The sequence below is a fragment of the Lynx rufus genome, unplaced genomic scaffold (assembly GCF_022079265.1).
Source record: "Lynx rufus isolate CCGP_SWC_20201006 ecotype Redwood Valley unplaced genomic scaffold, mLynRuf1.p SCAF_18, whole genome shotgun sequence".
In the NCBI taxonomy this organism is placed as follows: Eukaryota; Metazoa; Chordata; class Mammalia; order Carnivora; family Felidae; genus Lynx; species Lynx rufus.
The window spans coordinates 36,043,937-36,063,010 of record NW_025814832.1 but is presented as its reverse complement, the minus strand read 5'-3'; the positions used below and the strand labels follow the sequence as shown (position 1 = coordinate 36,063,010).

At 56.2% G+C, this 19,074-nt stretch overlaps 1 protein-coding gene across 2 annotated transcripts in view; it reads left to right on the top strand.

Annotated features, from left to right (window-relative positions):
* Window positions 1-8,001: 8,001 nt before the first annotated feature.
* The window catches only part of AXIN2 (axin 2), a 31,163-nt gene continuing 20,090 nt past the window's right edge, over window positions 8,002-19,074 (top strand). The window contains exons 1-2 of one of the 2 annotated variants that reach the window (XM_047081537.1): window positions 8,002-8,113; window positions 10,836-11,768. In XM_047081537.1, the coding sequence (XP_046937493.1) occupies window positions 10,954-11,768 (815 nt within the window). In that variant the 5' untranslated portion in view covers window positions 8,002-8,113; window positions 10,836-10,953. Of the gene's footprint in view, window positions 8,114-10,615; window positions 11,769-19,074 lie in introns of those variants that run through there. The other variant, XM_047081538.1, reaches the window with a different exon arrangement.

Sequence of the window (19,074 nt, the reverse complement as noted above, 5' to 3'; positions counted from 1 at the left end):
GGAAGCTGGCGGCCATTGGGCGCCCACGCCCTTTCTGGGTGGCAGAACTTCTAGGTCTTGACCTCTGGAAGCTGTCCTGCACCTGGGGTTCCTCCAGGGCTCCCTCTGAGCAGCCACCAGGAAGGCACTCCACTCGGCAGGCAGCTGTCTCACACCTGCCCTTCACACCTGGCTCACTGCTCTCCTCTGACCTTGGCGTTGAGAAGGGGAGGAGGAGGAAGCCCCTTACTCACCCACTTCTTGTGACCCCAAAGTCAGGCAACCAGATTTCGATTATTCCTTTATTTCTGAATTAATGGATTCGTGCAAAAAGTTGTACCCAGGTAGATACACTTGACGCATTGAACCAATTGACCTTGAGAAAGGTATTTAAGTCTCCAAAAAAGAAATACTCATCAGTTCAGGGAGAGGGGAAATGGTATTTTCAGCTTAAAACACTGGCCTTCCCATCAGGGCATCTGTTGAAGTTCGTGGCATCACGAAGAACTCCAGTCTTCCTTGTCTGGAGAGCCGGGCTGGTTCAAGGCTGACTTTTTCCACTTAATTTTTCCCCCTAACGTCCCCCAAGTGTGGGGGTGATTCGTTGAGATTATCAAGACAGATTTTGTGGTTTCAATGATTACTGTATCTTTTTTCTACACTCAAAAGTTATTGGGGCAATTTTAATGCACAGAGCATTAGTAAGAGGAGGAGAGGCTCACTCCTCACACATTTTAATTTTGGGATGTGACTCGCGTTTTTGCTAAGAAAACCATTAAATACGTTCAGCCCATACCTGATGTGCAGCCAGTGATCACATCCACAAAACAAGAACAATAAAGACGTCTCCAGAGTTACTCTGGGCCACCCCAGTCAGGAGTTTACTCCCCTGCATCTAAGTTCCTGGATAGGAATTCTGAAGATTCCTTTACAAATGTCTTACAGAGAATGAACCTCAGCCCCTGCTACTTTGGGTGACACATTTTAATCCCAAAGATATCCTCATTTGCGTCTTTCTTCCAGGTTCCCTGCTGCTCCAAGGGGAAAGGTTCCTTTGCCTCCTCTAAATCTGAAGCAATAAACGAACAAATAATATTCCTATTTACCTTCTAGATAGACAAATAAGTTCTGTCTTTCCATTTAGTTGGGGGAGAACCCCGATAACTTGGGAAAGGTGGCAGCAAAGTAAACGTTTTTGGGTGTGATCAAATGTCACTAGCCTGTAACTCAGTAAAATCTCAAAACGATTTTGGTTTTTCGTGTCGCAACCTATTTGGGGAAATTGGATATGTTTGTACAGAAACATCCAGTAACCTTGGAAGAACTTCAAACGTTATAATTATTGCCGGTTTACGCTCGTCGCCATTCCCCATCAATGTGCTGTTATATAAGTGCAGAAAAGACCCCTGGAACCCCCACGTATTGCAAGTTGGTTCTCAGCATCCGCAGTGTGAGTTGACAGGGCAAAAGTCTCACCCACAGGCCTGCCACTCCCCTTCTGAAAGGACGCATCTCAATTCGTGGGTCCAGAATCTGGGCTTAGCTGGTGCCTCTGGCTCAAGGTGGGTTCATGCAGTTGCAGGCAAGCTATCAGCTGGCCTCCACGGGGCTCCAGGCTTGGCTGGGTAGGAATCACCTTCCAGGATCCCTCCCTCCATTGGTGGAAGCCTTGTCCCTGGCCACCTGGGCCTCTCCCTTCCACAGGGCTGCCTCACGAGCCTAAAAAAGCACCTAAAATAAAAGTCACCATCTTTTTAAAATCCAGTCTCAAAAGGGACGTCCCGTCCTGTCTGCCGTATTCCGTTCGTGAGGTGCAAATCACTAAGCCCCACCGCGCTCAAGGGAGGGAATGACACAGGGCAGGGTACAGGACACAGGGATCTTTGAGGGCCACTTAGAGGACACCAACCGCAATTCCCCAAGCACAGCAACTAAAGGCTTGCCCCTGGTTGGGGGGACTTCGTGACCCAGCCCCGGGACCCAGGCTGGCATCCGTGCTGGTTGGCCCATGCGTGTGGTACCCCAGTCGTTCAATATTTCACCTATCACCTGTGTCCACAACGCGTTCGGCCATGGACTGGGTTGAGGGAGAAAGGTATCAAAAGACAGGGCCCCTTCTTCAGAGTCCCCGGGTGAATGGGTGGTAAAGACAAGTAGGTCAGCAGAGGTGTTGTGCTAGAGGTGAGGCCCTGGTGCCCTGGAAAGATGGAAGAGAGGAGCCTCTCCCAGTCTTGGGGGGACGCGGCAGGGGAGGGATTGAAGAAGCCGAAGAGGGTGGCCTGCTGGCCAAGGGAATCTCGCAAGTTCAAAAGCACGAAGGAAGAGCAGATGGGAGTCACCATGCAGGACCGCCCTTGGCAGGGGCTTGGGAGCCAGAGGCAGCAGGAGACGGAGCCTGAGATTGGCCAGGGCCAACCACCTTGGGCACCGTACAGCCGGCTCTGTGTGGGCCTGTCCCGGAGGCCGCGTGTGGCCAAGAGAGGATTTGAAGCTGGGAATGATATGGTCAATCTTGGAGTGCAGAATGCTCTCTCTATGGTGGCAACATGTCGGGGACCCAGGGGCAGGGGCTATGTACACTGCAGTCCGGGAGAACAGAATGTTGCTGTTCCCGACAAGAGATAACAGCCGAGCTTGGCGGGTGGTTTGTGGACCCGGAGGGAAGGCGGTGATTTTAGGAGATGTTTCAGAGGCAGAATCAACCGAGCCGGGTGACTGAGTGGGGATGGATGAGGGAAAGGAAGGATCTAGAAATGGCCCAGGTTTCTAACTGAGGCAGCGGGGCCTGGTGAGGTCGCTGCCTGCCAGGAGGATGGCTGGTTTCACCAGGGACTAAGTAGGTTCCGTTTTAAGATGCGAAATGTGAGACAGCTGTGGCCTCCCCCCCCCCCCCCAGGCCTCTAGGGAATGGGGCTTGGAGGGCTGGGTGGGGCAGGAAATGGCCCAGAAACCATTTCAGGGGGAAGGAACCAGAGGAAGAGCAGGGTGTTCGGGCTGGGGAGGAGTGCGGAGCAGTGTGAGATACAGGTGTTCCTGGTAAGAAAGTCCTGACAGATACGGGAGAGGCTTGAACTACAGCGAGAAGAAGGAGCCAGGCTGCTGCTTAAGTACAGCCCTAGCCAGAGCAAAACGGGCCCATGGCATTTACCAATCAGGATGGTTTTTAAGTGGCTGAAAGTGATTTTCAAGGAGGGAAAGACAATTGAGGGTTGAGGGGACAATGAGAGAGGAGGAAGTGTAGACAGCAAGTGTAGACTCCTCGCTTGCCAGCATATTACCGGAGCACCAGCAAGGTGCCAGCGAGGTGTGGGATGGGCTGTGCAGGCAGCATCCAAGGCAGTTTGCATAATCAAGTGGCATGTTGAGAACTTGACCTGGGGAAGGTTCTTTCACGGGGAGCGAATATCCAGAAGCATTCTAGGTGTGCTGGGGCGGCCTGGGACTCTGCCAAGCATCCTCTCCTCCCCCCCCACCCCCCCCCCGGGCTGTGGCCAATCCCCTGGAGGCAGAGAAAGCAGGCCATCAGCTCGTGGGAATGTTCGAAGCCAATCAAGACACCGACGTGACATGAAAGAATAAAGGAACGGATTCCAAGCTTGGCAGAACCTCACTTTCCAGAAGGTGCTTCAAATGAGCAGGATGAGACATCAGGAGCAGAAAGCAAGGTCTATGGAGAGGGCTTGGCATCACAGACCTATTTATAGCAACGTTTCCCATGCTGCCGCTTGGGTGGTACTTCAGAGATCCTTTTCCTACCTCTTCCTCACGTCCTTTCCTGAAAACAACCTTTTTCGTGTGTGTCCGCTTGACGCTATGGAGAAGCGAATTTCAAAACTCAGAACCTCTTTCTGGATTTGTGTTCGTACTGATGGTCTCCTCTGGCTACAAGCTCAGGCCAACTCTTAAAAGATGCTGAATGGCGAGATACCAGAAGCCCGGCAGTTTGTAGCTCCATTTATAATAACTATGAAAGGCCCTTGGAAGTAAGTCAGATTAGGAAGTTTTACATTATTAGCTCTGTTTTCAATTTAACATCTAAATGATGTGTTTCTATTAATTTTATTAACGAGTAAGTTTCCCTGACACTTCTACGGACACGATTTCTTCGAGAACCCTCCCCTTTTCTCTTGTGGCTTCAAAATTTCCACCTTGGCCTCCCAGTCCCCCCTCTGCTAAGGGGAGAGGAAGTAGGAAGGGGGAAGGGTGGGAAGTTGGGTTGGCTTTTTCCTCTTCTCTTCTTCTCTTGGGCTCTGTTAGAGTCAGTTTTCCCTTAGGTGAACCAGCCCCCCCACCCCCAGATGCCCCCGGGAACACCTGCCACCTTAAGAGACTTCGTGGAATAGCCTAGCTCCTGGCGGGGCGGGGGGGGGGGGGCGCGGAGATGGTCCACAAACAGGGGCAGAAGGAAGTGTACTTCAGTCAAATTTCAGGCTGAAGCCCTGGGGTGATTCTTTTAGCAAAACATCTCAAAACATGTTTATTAGTCAGGGACTTGAGAAACTCAGGGCCCCCCTCTTAGCCAGCCCTCTCCGGGGTCTCCTCCCGGGAGGATGGGCCAGGAGTCAGAACCCTCACAAGGTGTCAGCTCAGCTCCAGCATGGGCGGAGTGATCCTGGGAAAAATCTCTTCACCTCTTCCTAGCTTAAGTTCCCCATCTCAAAATGTGGATTGGATCAGATAACACTTTAAGTGGCCCCTGGCTAGAAAATTAGGATGTTTCTTTGGGGGGTACAGGAGAGGACTGTTTCTGAGAGACGGCAGAGGCACAGCCCCCTTTCCCTCTCCGCCTGCTCCTCTCTGCAGGGAGGATGGCAGGGTTGGCTCACCTCTGTAGGACCTCCTTGGTAGCATCCAGCCCCCCGCCCCCAACCCCGGCCATGACTCCTGACTGGAGGGCATCTTTGCTTTGGAGACAGAGAGTTTCTTCCCAGGCTATTGGGGGGCCAGTTCGGAGTGCCTACTGTGTGTCAAACATGTTGCTGGAATCTTCTTGCGTATCCTCATAACGGCATTCGGAGATGTTTCCTCCACTCTACAGATGAACACACAGAGACTCAGAACGACTCGGTAACCTGCCGTCTTAGGAAAGGTTACCTCTGCCTGTCTCCGCCTCCCTCCTTAATCAAAGGTACATTGTCCAAGGTGGCACTTTTCCAAAGAAAGAAGGCAAAGTCACTGAATCTTAGAAAACCGTGTCCTCCGAAGTCTCAACTGGTGTGACTTCCACTCCAGAAGGGTTTCTGGGGGGCCGGCTAAAGTTTGGAGATCTGGCCAGATGCTTCCCAGGGAGTCCTGAGTCTTTGTTTTCTGGGATTCTAGGATTTCAACCCAATACACAATTCCAGAAAAGAATTATACTCTCTGCTTTATTAAACTTGTCTGCACTTAGGCAAAGTAGGCGGTTTATCCTCTGTAGGGTTTTTCTTTAAAGGAGGGGGCTAAGTGAGCATGTGCAGAAATCCATCACCTTGCTTTCCAGTTTCCAGGCAACTGTGCAGGATTACAACAAGTCACATGATATCCCTGCTGCCAGGGAGAAGGGGAAAATGGAAAACTGTGCTATCTTGAGAAAGGGGCTGGGTATAAGCAGAGGACTTTGGATTCTCTTCCAGAAATATTATCAACAAGTAGTCAAAGACCCGGAGGCTTGAGAGGGCTCCTGGCTTCTCAGCACTTGGCCCCGCCTCCTGCTGAATGGGAAATGTACCACCAGATCTGAAGTCAAGGGGGAAGGAGAAAGGGCAGGGGTGAGATGGAGGGGGAGTCATTGGGCCAAGGTGACCAAGCACCTGTTCTGGAAATCAGGCTCTCAGAGGGGTCATTAAGGAGAAGATCCAAACTACACCAGGCCTCGTGTCTGTGTCCCCCATCCCCATTCCCTCCTTCCGGCTGCCGCAGCGCCGGGATAATGAGGGAACAGGAGAATCTTCCGTTGAAGCAGAGCCTGCGATGATGAAGGCTGGCTGGGGGGCAGCGAAGGGTCAGTGGGGACAGCTGGGAGGGGAGGAAAACCACCCATGAAGACCAAGTTTCCACTTCCTTTTTTAAAGCCTCCTCTTTCTGATCATTGTTTATTTTGATTTTGGATGTTTTGCTTTTTCTATCTCCCCTCCCCCACATGGTGTGTGTGTGTGTGTGTGCGTGTGTGCGTGTGCACGCGCATGCTACTGTTGTTTACGTTGTAGACGCTGCCGTGGCAATTTATTCCCCTCTGTATACAACTTCTGTTCCTGTAATGACACCCTCTGTGGCCTAAAGACTCCCTGGAACCACAGGGACGGCTTTGCCCCCGGCTGTCGTGGGGTCGCCAAAGTGGGTGGGTGTGCCCTTGGCCATAGGTCCCACGCACCAGCATACCGGAAGGCCAGGCTCTTAGACGGAGCCGACCTGAAGGGGACTGGCTGCCAGGCTCCTCACACCCAGCAGTTGACCCAAGGCAAAGATGAGTCATCCGGCCACACTGTAGCCCCAGCCTTCCCGGTTTGCCCTGAGGTGGCCATAATCCGTAGCCTGGACTGCTGGCTGGCTGTCAGCCTCGCTGCCTGGGGAGGTGAGCCATGGACACAGAAGGGCAGGTATCGGGAAGGGAAATGTCACCCGCCTTGGCTCTCGGGAGCGAAAAAGTCTGGCAGCGTGGTCTGCAAAGGCCTCTAGTCCCTTGTTGCAGCCCCACCGGCTGGGGGCAGCAGGGCACAGCCCCCCACTGCTTATTCTTTTCCGGCACATCGTGGGTGTTTTACCATCCTTCTCTTTTCCTACAGAAGCCTAACGAGACCCATTTCTTGCACCTTTCAAAGTTCCGAAGGTCTCATGATAGGCTACAGGCCCTTCTGCATTGAAAAGCGTTGTCATCCATTAATTCAACAAGAAAAGTAAATAAGAAAGTGAGTAGAGCTGGGGACCCCAAGCCTGGCCCAGTATCTGCGCTGGGCTTCCCTTTTCACTTATTGAAACAATCTGACACCTTTAAGATTTTCAAGTTAATAGCGCATCATATGAGGGACCATTCTATAGCAATAGACGTTCTAGGTTTGTGGCCTGTTTTCTTGTTACATTAAGCGAGAAGAGACGGTTGTGCCTCATCAACATTACTGGCGGCATGTGGGGAGGTGACATTCAAAGGTGACAGTGGGTGAGGAGTTTTCAATACATCCACACTGCAGATCAAGGAGAAAAAAGACATTCCATGTCTGTTTAATACGTAACATATGGCAGCATAGGCGACGCCGGCAATAGCGCTTGGGGAATGCGGTTGTTACAGAAAGATGTTCTGTGCGCGCCCAAGAAGGGTTCTGGCGGCCAGGTTGGTAAGTTGGGAGTTAAATCTCAGGGAACTGAGGCACGCTCCCTAACGAGGTGTCAGAGCCCATCTCCAGCACTCAGGCCTGTGCTGGCAGACTCACACCCCCCATCTTCACACATCCACAAACGCACCACACTCAGAAAAACGCGCGCAAGGGCACACACATGCCTTCCGCGTCCAGGCCCGCGTTCGCCCTATGACACTTGGCCAATCGATCCCAGGACTGGAACTCCCTTTACAAGATCCTGGCAGCCCAAATTCCCAGGGAAACTTGAATAGAGGTGGAAAAGTGTTTGATGATAGAAAAAAAAAAAAAAAAAAATCTGCTTGCCTGCAGTTCTTGCGACGGCCAGAATGCTACAATAAACTGTTGCTTTCCAGAGCTGGGGAGGGCGAGGGCAGGCAGGGGGAGGAAGCTGGAGCAAAGAGGCCGGAGAACTTGAAAGACGGAGTTGGAACTCCGGCTGAGAGCGCCCCGGGGGCGGCGGGGGCCTCGCAGGGGGTGGAGGAGGACCCTGGAAGAGTTAACGCGGGAGACGGGCGTGCGGCGGGGGCGGGCCGGGCCGGGCCGGGCCGGCGCGGGGCGCTGTCCCTTTAAGGCGGGCGGCGCGGGCCGGCCGAGCGCGGCTGTGATTGGCGCGGCGGGATCACTGGCTCCCCAAGCCCGGCCCGGGGGAGTCGGCTGGAGCCGGCTGCGCTTTGATAAGGTCCTGGCAACTCAGTAACAACCCGAGAGCCGGGAAATAAAAATAACCCTTCACAGCAATGGACTTCGCGGCCGCCCGGCGTCCGAGGCGCCCGTCTCCCCCGCGGAAAGCCCTGCTGTAAAAGGTGGGGGTGGAGGCGCGGCCCCAGCGGAGCCGCTTCAAAGAAAGCCCCCCTTGGACGGGGGGCGAGGTCGCGCCGAGCCGCGTCGCGGGCGCCGGGGACGGGAGGGGGTCCGACCGGGCCGAGCCCGTGCTCGGTGGGGTGGTGCGAGCCGGACGGCCCTGGGGAGGGGCGGCCGGGGCACGGGGGGGGCGGCCCGGGGCGCGGCCGGCGCGTACCTCCCTTTCAGGACCGTGCGCTCGGCTCGCGCCTTTGAAGTGCACAGTTAAATCCACAGCGCAGTTTTTGTTGGAAGCGCCCGGAGGACATTTGGTGCGCGGAGTGACTGCTGGAAACAGGACCTGTGTTGAAAGCCGGGCCGGGCGGGGGCCGGAGGGGCCGGGGGCGGCCGCGGCGGGGGCGGAGGCCCACTCGGGTCTTTTGCATAAAAGGGGCGGCGGAGCGCGCCGCTTCACCCTCCCTCCCGGTGGATCTTGCTCTAATCCCGGGATTGTTGTTTCCCCGCACCCCCCTCCCCTGCCGCGCGACTCCCGATGTTCCCCGACGCCGGGACCGGCCCGGGGGGGCCCGGGGCCGCCGCTGCGAGCCGATCCGGGGGCCGGGGCCGGGGCCCTGCCCGGGGCGCCTGCGAGGTCTCGCCGCGGAGCGCGCGCGCGGATCAATGGTGAGTGCCGAGGCCGCGGCGGCCGGGCGGCCCGCGCGCTTTGATGTGCCGGCGGCCCTTTGAAGTTGGCAGGCCGGCTATTTCGGGGCGCTCTCCGGGCTGGCGCGGAGGGGAGCGAAGGGCCCGGCGCCCAGCGCTCCGGGGGGCTTGGCCGGGCCGCCCCGCGCGCCCTGCGCCCGGGCCCCCTCCCCAGCGGGTGGCGGGGGGCCCGGCCGAGAGACTTCTGCAAGTGGCGGCTGCGGCGGGGGCGGAGAGGGGGCAGATCCCCCCCGGGGGTCGCGTCGCAGGCGTTGTTATGGATGTGAGTCGGGGTGTGAGTGTGCGCGGGAGTGCCTTTGGAAGGTGGGATGAAAGGGTGGCGGCGCCCCCCGCTTGCCCTCCCCCCGCCCCCTCCCAACCCCCCCCGCCTCTCCCTCCGCCCCCTCCTCCCCTCCCGCCTCTCTCCCCCCTCCCCTCCTCCCCTCCTCCCTTCCCGGCCGCTGGTCCGCGCTTAGGGGCCCCGAGCGCTGGCCCGGGCTCAGTCTGCGCGCAGGAGCGGCCCGAGCCCGGGGCGCCCGCGTCCCCCGCGTCCCTCCTCCCCGCCCGGGCCCCGCGCCCCCGGCCGCCCCGGCCCCTTTTGCGGAGAGGCAGAGACTCCGCGCGTCGCCATTTCTGGACTAGGCTGCTGCTTTCCGTGCCTTTTCTGCGGGCGTCTCTGCGAGCGGCGGCGCCGGGGACCGACCCGGGCTCGGGGTGCCGCGAGCGCCTCTCGGGGCTCCTGCCCCGCGCTCCGCGGCCCGCTCGCCGGGGCTCTGGAAGCGTTCGGTTGGATTTGGGCCGGGGGGTGGGGGGGCGGGCCGGTGGGGCTCCGCGGAGATGAGAGCCCGGCCTCGGGCCGCCTTCGTCTTCCAGGTAACGGGGCCGCCCCACCTTCCCTCCGCCTCGGCAGCGCGGCGCTACCGGCGGCCCCGCCACTCCGCCGGCGGAGCTGCCCAGCCCGGCGGCCTGGGGCCCCTGGTTCGGGGTCGCGCCCCATCCCCCCCCGGCCCGCCCCTGCCCTCCTTAGTTTGATCCTTCCAGTGCTAGGGAAAGCGGCTTGTTTATTGGTTAGATAAGACTTTTTTCTTTTGGAAAAAAGACAGGCTCGAGGTCAGTAGAGTTTGGGATTCTTGGCAGAGGCAATGGTAGCGTGAGACGGTTTCTGATCCGGTTTTGTAGGGTTTGTGGCTCCGGGAGGGGAGCTGGGGGCGGAAGTGGGGGGCGTAGGGGGCGGCGGGTCTTGAGGCTTCTCTGCTCTCTCGCAAAGTTTGGAGATCAAAGTCGTGCCTGAATGAGTTGATTTCTGGTTCTGGCGAACGGGGAACACAGAGGTGTAGACTGAGCCGGATTCTTGGCGGGAGGCGGGGGCGCAGCGAACATTTACATCTGGGTGGAGGGGGGCGTTTTCCAGCTGGGAGCCCATTCCGCCCCTTGCTGGGCGGGCTTCTTTCTCGGTCGAGGATCTTCTGAATTTTTAAGGAGTGGGAAGGGGGAGCGCAGAGGGAAGGGGTGGGTGGGGGGAATGGGAACCAGATGACGGGGAAGGGCACGTTTGGAGCTCGAGTTATCTGTGCGGAGAGCCGAGTGGGGAAATTTACCGAAATTGGTTTCACCTGCACACAGCCCGGCGGCTCGGGGTGTGCGTCTTTGGAGTTGATGCTGACGGGGGTGGGGGGTGGGGGTGGGTAGCGGAGCCCAGGCAGCACTGCGTGCGCGCAGGCCGAGTGGGTTTTTGGAAGGCTCGGTCTTACACCTTCCAACCCCCCCCCCCCGCCCCCACCCCCAGCTCCCACCCTCCGAGCTCACGGCTCACCTTCCCCGCCCTCCCCCTCCCAAAACGTGCTGGGAGCTCAGATTTCGCCTTTGAAAAAGCAGCGTCGGATACTTTAGATGAGCACCTCGCAGATAGCTGGGTTGCTTGATTTGAATTTGAGGAGTTGAAAAGCCTGTTTACTTTCTTGCTTTGATGTTGGGTAGATCTGGTTTTGATTAGATCAATACCCCTTTCTCTCTCCCTACCTCCCCCCTTCCTTTTCTTTCCAGAAAGGAGGCTCAGATGAGCCCCTGCTGACTTGAGAGAGAAAGAGAGACCACGCTGATCGCTGACAGGAGCTGGGGGAAGAGAACAATTCCCGAACTCCGTGCGCAGAGCTCCCTCGCCATGAGCAGTGCTGTGCTGGTGACTCGCCTCCCAGACCCCAGCAGCAGCTTCCACGAGGATGCCCCCCGGCCCCCCGTTCCGGGGGAAGAAGGGGAGACCCCACCGTGCCAGCCCGGGGTGGGAAAGGGCCAGGTCACCAAACCCATGCCTGTCTCCTCCAACGCCAGGCGGAACGAGGGTGGGCTGGGAGAGCCTGAGGGGCGGGCATCCCCGGACTCCCCTCTGACCAGGTGGACCAAGTCTTTGCACTATTTGTTGGGCGATCAAGACGGTGCTTATCTCTTCCGCACTTTCCTGGAGAGGGACAAATGCGTGGATACGTTGGACTTCTGGTTTGCCTGCAATGGGTTCAGGCAGATGAACCTGAAGGATACCAAAACTTTACGAGTAGCCAAAGCGATCTACAAAAGGTACATCGAGAACAACAGCATCGTCTCCAAGCAGCTGAAGCCTGCCACCAAGACCTACATTAGAGATGGCATCAGGAAGCAGCAGATTGACTCCATCATGTTCGACCAGGCCCAGACTGAGATCCAGTCGGTGATGGAGGAAAATGCCTACCAGATGTTTTTGACCTCTGATATATACCTCGAATATGTGAGGAGTGGGGGAGAAAACACAGCTTACATGAGTAACGGGGGCCTGGGGAGTCTAAAGGTCGTGTGTGGCTACCTCCCCACCTTGAATGAGGAAGAGGAGTGGGCTTGTGCCGACTTCAAGTGCAAACTGTCACCCACCGTGGTGGGCTTGTCCAGCAAAACCCTGCGGGCTACAGCCAACGCGAGGTCCGCGGAGACCATTGAAAATGGATACAGGTAAGACCTGGGCCGGGGAGAGGGCCGGGGCTGGAGGAGGGCACGGACTTTGCAGATAGATGTTTGGAGTTAAGGGGGGTGGATGGTTGGATGGATGTGCCGCTGAGGCCGACAGAGGTCTGTTGAGAGCTAGGACCGCTGGCCACGAACCCTTTGATCTTGGCCTTTCGTTGTTTCAAGTGGGGAAGAGTGTGCTCCCACAGCTGCATACCTGCAGTCTTCCAGGGCTAACTTCAAACAGGGGCAAGCAGTGTTCATTAATGCGGGTTACTTATTATCCTGGGCCAGTCTTAGAAGGGAGAGAGAGAAAGAGGGAGAGAGGGAGAGGACAGCAGCTTTTGATGCCTCTGAGTCACCAAACACACTAGACACCACTTTTGGAAGGGGTCACTCACCACTAATCAGTAGAGAGTGGAATTAATGTGGTTGGGGAGGCAGCTGGGTCGTGGAGGCCCGGGAAATAGCGTGTGCACCCATCGGACGTGGGGGTAAGTGGGGTCTTTGGAACTTTTCTGTTAAGGTAAGAGCCAGCAGTTGGCTTAACAACTCTGGCTGTGGTTCTCTTTGGAGAATTAGGTATGTACCCGCCAGGAAACCTATCCTAACTAGGCAAGGTCCTGTGACCTCCCTGAATAAAAGGACCCTTAGCTTTGGAGCCCGCTGGCATAGGAATCTAGGTTTTAAATGCTTGCAGCCCAAGGGTCAGACCTCAGCTGATCGTTGTGTTGCTTGGTGCTGGCGGAGAAGAGTCTTGGGCGGAGAGGACGGGGCCCTGGAGTACTGTCCCTTTTAGAGGCTTCAAAGATCAACAGCCCTTTACAGAAGGAGAATGGCCAAGTCTTAAGATTCTTGACCTTTGCCAGCAACTTCAGACCTCCCGTTAGAATGAGTCTTTCTGTGTCTCTCCCTCTCTCCCCTTCCAGCTCTCCAGAACGAGCCTTTTTCTTTGAGGTCGTTGCCCTTGGCGTGCCGTGGAAGGGGCGGTGGGCACTCGATAGCTACCTGAATGGTTTATCTTGCTCTCCGTTGTGTATTTCTTCCTGTGTTTGGAACCGGGGATGCGATCTGGTGGCTGCCTCCGTGGAGATGGCCCTCTCCCTGTAGAGAGGGGCCTTCAGTGTCAAAAGCGATAGTACGAGGGGGCAGGATAGTGATGTCCGAGCCTAGAAGCAGTGACTTAGGGGGTGGCCAAGAGCTTTTTGACTTTCCATTGGGAGCGAAGAGCTTGTTCTCCAGCCACCAGAGGGCGCTCCTACAGCCTTGAGAGCGAGTTTACTCACACTCCGACATCTGGTCTACACCTAAGTAGCTCTGGATTGGCTTCTGAAACGAAGCATGGGATCACGTGAAAGGAGTTGTTTCAGCATCTTTAAGCTTATGGTTTCAGGTTGTTTGAAGGGAAGATACTAGGTCTGGCGCCTGTGGCTGGGCAGTCGCTGGGCACCTGTTACTGCCCCGTTCCGTTAGGCGGACATTCTGGTAAATCTCTGCTGGCCTCCTTGCCCTCCAGTTTGGCAGCTGAAGCTGAGACTACTTAAGCCCTGTGGTAAGGCTGCTTCTCCAGGGGCTTTCCAACAGTGGAGCTTCTGTGTCTGCCCGAGTCAGGACCCAGAGTGCCCCCTTTGTAAACTGCACCTGGTTTGGTGGCTTGGGACTTCTCACCCTAAGAAAATGCTCCCAAGCAGGACCCTTCGTGACCCCTCCCCTTTGTGGGTGGGCAGTAGAGACCCAGCCTCGCTGTGCCCCTCCCCTTTCTGGAGATTACTCTTGTGAAGCTTTTTAGATCCCCAGGGGCAGCGGCCAAAGATCCTTTGTGTTGCCAGGGCTTGCCTTCTTGGTTGTGACCCCCTGGCATCATTGATCTATAGATGACACCTTTTCATCCGCCCCTGGAGTTTCCAGGCTCTATTTGTGTGTGCTTTCTCCCAGCGTTGGGTTGAAATGAAGTATTTTACCTGGACTACGCGAAGCCCATATGTCTTAACCGGGCATCGTCACAGAGAACTGAAGAGCCATCCGATTTCATTTTCACATACGAGATATTCAGGCGTGCCTATGACGTATTGGGCGGTGTCCCAAATTCTTCCAAGGCCTGGGTCCCAGCCCTGTCCACTGCCTGCTTACCTGGGCTGAAGTCTTATGAACCCCATGTGTCCTTCTGTGCAGTGACTGGCACCATCCGTCCTGTTCATGTCCTAGGTTGCTCTTATGGGATCAAAACAATAGACCCGGGAGCCCTTTGTAAAGGGAAACGTTCTGAATAGTCGTAAAGCATTAGAACTAGTATAATTTAATCCCGATGATGAGTACATGTGTGAGAAGGGCAACCAGGTTAGGATGTCCCTTTCAGAGAGTGAGTCCCGGCCTCTAGCCCGCAGTCACTGTCAAGTTTTAGAGTGGCCCCCCTTCCCGGGCCTCAACTTCCTCTACCTGTTGAGCTTAAGTCTGTCTTTTCGGCCCGTTACTGGGATGGGGGATCCTTTCCCGCTCTTCCAGGTCTGCCCCTCCTTGCAGTGCACTCACTCATCGAGCGAGGTACGGGGCTTCGGGGAGGGGCTTCATAAGTTAGTAACGTGAATGAAACAGAGACCGGGAGTCCTGCTGAGGGTCCCCATCAGCTGTTGAGGAGCAGCCCCGGCAGCTGGGTGCCTTCCAAGCCCCGCGTTCTCCTTGGGCGCTCAGAGGAGCCTCATTTGTAACGACTTGTTTGTGTCCTTACTGATCTGGTGTCAGGTTTAATATAAATAGTTGGAACGGAAGAGCAGGAATTATCCTCGGAGGGAAGGACTCTGGTTTGTGGGTGCTTGAGTGGGATGCCTGGGCTTTTGATGGTCTCTATAAATAACTTAGAGCAAGAGTGACCCGTTGGTAGAGCACGTGTAAAACCCCAGCACACAGACCTATCCACAGAACGCTGAGGTGTGTGTGTGTGTGTGTGTGTGTGTGTGTGTGTGGAGGGGCTGTGGGATTAGGAGCTCAGCCCAGCATTTATTTTGGGAAGGAGACAGTGCTGGGCTCACAGAGTGCTCCCTGTGCCCTTCCCAGTCTGCCCTGGCCCTGGTGCCATCCTCTGGTGCCTGGCGGCTCTCCTCCGGCCTCCCTTGAGATAAGTCGGGCCCAGCAGATGGCCCTCTGCTGGCTCCAAGTGCTTCCTGTTCTCTGAAAGAACTCACCGATGAGGCCTGCGAAGCCACCGGCATCCAGCTTGGCTGCAATTATCAAAGAAACTGATGCCATAGGAAAGATAGGCTGGAGGCAGGAGCCCCCAGTTAGAGGACGGAGCCTCTGATGGAGGCAGTGTGCCGAGACTCACTGGTGAAAGTTTGCCTATCTAATGGCTCTGGCGCTCAGTGCCACGCGAGTGCCAGACCCCTCCCTGAACGCCCCCTTGATCTTGCCTTAGAAAATGCTTCTTGAAGAGAGGGTTGCCTTTTGGGCAGTGACTTTGTAAGTACACTGTCTAGGGCACAGCTTTTAGAAGCAAATACTTGTTAAGTTGCATTGTTTTGTTGGTGGGTGGGGGGATCCGGAGGGAGATCCCAAAGGTCAGGTCTGTTGTGCACTGGTGTCCTGGGGGGGGGGGGTGCGGCGGGTCCACAGCACCTTCATGGAGATAAGAGATAAGAATAAGCTGGGGAGAGGCGCCTGGGTGGCTCAGTCGCTTGAGCGTCCTACTTCCGCTCAGGTCATGATCTCACAGTCTGTGAGTTCGACCCCCGCATCGGGCTCTGTGCTGATGGCTCAGAGCCTGGAGCCTGCTTCCGATTCTGTGTCTCCCTCTCTCTCTGCCCCTTCCCTGCTCGTGCTCTGTCTCTCTCTGTCTCAAAAATAAATTAAAAAAAAAAAAAAAACGTTAAGAAAAAAAAAAGAATAAGCTGGGGAGAAAAGGCCAGCAGTTTCCCTCCCCTTAAGGTCCCAGGACTTCTGCTCCCTGACAGCACATGGGGGTCCGTGGACGCACGCCCGGTGCGAAGTCTGCCACATAGGCCCCCCACTCTCTGTAGGAATTTAAAATCCTTGCAGCAACTGTGGGAGCACCGGAGAAATAAAGCATCTGGGTACAATTACTGTAGCGTGGTTGAGTTTCTTTCCTGTTTTTTAAGATACGAGAAAAGAGCTCTAATCCGTGTTCTTAAAATTATGTGGCAATTCTGACAAAGTTCTGGGTTCTTAAAAATGGAGTTTCCGTCTCTCTCTCCTCCACAACCCGGCCCCTTCCTCTGCTTTGCCCTCCTTCTTCTGTCACGATCGTAGGAAAACCCAAATACTTTATTGCCGCCAAGTGGGCTGCGAGTGGTGTATTCTGTTCTTAAGTACGGGTCACACGGGAGCCCTCTGTTTTGGAGGTGACGGAGGACGAGTTTCTTTGGGGATCCATGTGTTTTGTGATCCACTCTGGTGAGCGCGAGGCCGTGCGCACACACGGATTGGAGTCTGCTGTCTTCTTAGTCGGGGAGGGAGGGATTTCTAGTGAGTTCTTTCTCCCCCGTGCAGAGGTTGAATTCGGGACCTTGTCAGTGCGTTGATACCACAGAGATGGCAGCACTGGAGGGGTAGAGAGGGTCCGGATGCTCTTCAGGGCTATCTGGGCTCTCCTGATCTTGTACTGATGTCTCTTAGACTAAAAGAACTTTCCAGCCACCCACAGGACGGTCCCAGGTCTTTCAAGGAGGTTCAGCAAAGTCTAGAGCGCCTGCCACGCTCCACCGCCCCCCGCCACTGAGGGGCCGCACGCAGAGAAGACCGATCCGGTCCTTGCCCTCATGGAGTTTACAGTCTGGTTGCACAGGACAGGCATCCAGCGTGCAGACACACCGGCGCCGCGTGGTTAGAAGTCACCATCAAATCGTTGTTGCACCATACGCTAGCCAATTTGGACGTAAATTAAAAAAAATAAAATTGAAAAAAGGAAAAGTCACCACAAACCCTGCAGGAGAGTTGCAGCAGCTCTGTTTTCGTTGGCGGTTGGGTCTTTGGAGTAGGACTACCGTCTCCCCAAATCGCAGCGCTCTGGAGTCTTCAGAGAACGCAAGAACTTGGTGCCGCTGGCCCAGTCTGACCCGTGTGCTTCTTAGGTAGAGACCCCACGTCAGTGGAGGCGGTGACGTGACTGTGGTCACCTGCCGGCCGGGGGGCTGAGCCAGCAGCGGTTCTCGCCTCTCCACTCCTGTTCCCTGTCCAGGGCTGGGAGAGCTTACCTGCCCTGGGCTTCTGAAGCCAGGAGGGGACCCTGGAGACTTTCCTCTCGTTCGTTCATCCTGCTTTGAGGCAGTAGCCCTGTCCAGGCCCCCCGGAGAGCTGGGTACTTGGGACGGTTTTCAAGACTCGGGTGATTCCATAACATCCATGGGTCCGCTCGGACCAGCGGGCAGCACTTTCTTCGTTCTGACTTAAGAGCCCAGTCTCCTCTTGCTCTGCCGTTAGTGGCGATGCCAACACAGCCATCCTCTGCCTCCGATCGGCTTGCCTTATCAGTTAGGAGACATTGTTACTGAATCCTCCTCATCCCGTCTCTTCCCCAGGAAAAGTCATCTGCCTCTCCTCTGCGCCCACCGCTTCTCTCTCTCCAGTCCTGGTGTCTGGAAATCCCATATTGACGCAGGACCAGCTCTGAGGCCGGGAGGACCTTCCCTTATTTAGTTAGCCTGGCATATCCTGGGGGGATATCCTGAGACTCCTTGCCCTCTACAGATACAAGGACAGGGCCAGTGTCCCAGTGCCCGTTCAGTGGACCATCCCTTGGTCCAAGGTATTCAGCAGATTCAAGGGTGACATTCCTCATGTGTGCTTTCTGGTTCATTCTGCACCCACCTGCCATTTCTAAGATGGTCCCTGCTGATGTGCAGCACCTGTGGGAGTCTGGATGTGGGCTCCCTGTGTGGCCAGGTCTCCAGCCAGGTGGCCTCCGACCAGGCTTTTGGCCCCCACCTGGGGCTCTGCGCCTCCTGCCACGGTCGTGAGGCTGCATGACGCCGGGGCTGCGGACGTTCCTTGAGCACCTACTGTGTGCTGGGCACACGGCCGCGCCAAAAACAAGGGCCCGCCTGGACTAACCGTGCCGTCTGTGGAGATGCTTGGTTTTTAGTCACATTTCTAAACCGAGGGGCTTGGCCTGGGTCCTCTCTGCTAGAGGTTCGTTCTGGCTCTAACATGTTAGGACTCTGGATGTCACTTTTCTTTTTTCTTTCTTTCTTTTTTAAATGTTTATTTATTACTGAGAGACAGAGAGACACCAAGCATGAGCAGGGGAGGGGCAGAGAGAGAGCGAGACACAGAATCAGAAGCCGGCTCCAGGCTCCGAGCTGTCGGCACAGAGCCCGACGCGGGGCTCGAAGTCACACACTGCGAGATCACGACCTGAGCCAAAGTCGGACGCTTAACTGACTGAGCCCCCCAGGCGCCCCTGGATGTAACTTTTCTTGTTCATGGTATCACTCGAGCTGGAGTGCAGGCCTTAACGACAGGGCCCTGACCCTTCCACGTCTTTCCCATCCCAGCTGCCCCCGTTGACTCCCTCACACCAAACTGTGGCCACAACTCCCTGCCCACACCCGACCCTCCTTCGGTCCATCGGTCCAACCTGGGGGCCCGGCCTGGGTCACTCATGCTGCTAGAACTTTTTGAACTGTTGAGGCCGGTCTTTGTATTGGGAGGCAGGAAGGGTTTGGGTGAGAGCCAAACAGATCTGTGTCATGCAGGCGAGTCCCAGCTCTGACCTGGGGACAGGCTGCTGTCCTGCAGGGCCACCACCCGTGTGCCCAGAACGCCTCCTCCCCCCAGGTGGCTGCAAGCATGGGCTGGGGCTGAAAGGATGTGTGTGAAGGTGTGCCCCTCTTTGTGGGCCAGTGATGACGCAGTCTGCCTCCCCAGTGGCAGCGCCCCCTGTTGTGACCAGGCCCTGTTGTGCCAGGAGACCAGAGACCCGGGCTGGGTCAGTCCAGAGCTCAGCACAGTGCTGCACACGTACTGGTGAATAGGACTGCCGCGATCACGCGTGGAGACTGCTTTGACCTTTCACGAGTCCCTTTCATGTGCCACCCCCAAGGCCATCTTTAGAGACCTGTGCAATGGCCTGCTGGAATAGGTTCTCACTTCTAGGCCTTCCGCTTCTCCCCCAGCTGAGTTCTTTGCTGTTGGCTTAGACTGGGTGGGCCCAGTCGAGTGTGCTGGGCTCTTTGTCGTTGAGGCCTCTTGCAACTTCAGGCTTGACAGGCCCCCCTTCCTGCAGCTCACGGACCACAGTGGCCCCTTCCTCACCCCCCCCCCACCGACCCTCCCCACTATGTCCCTTGCTGGTGACACAAGA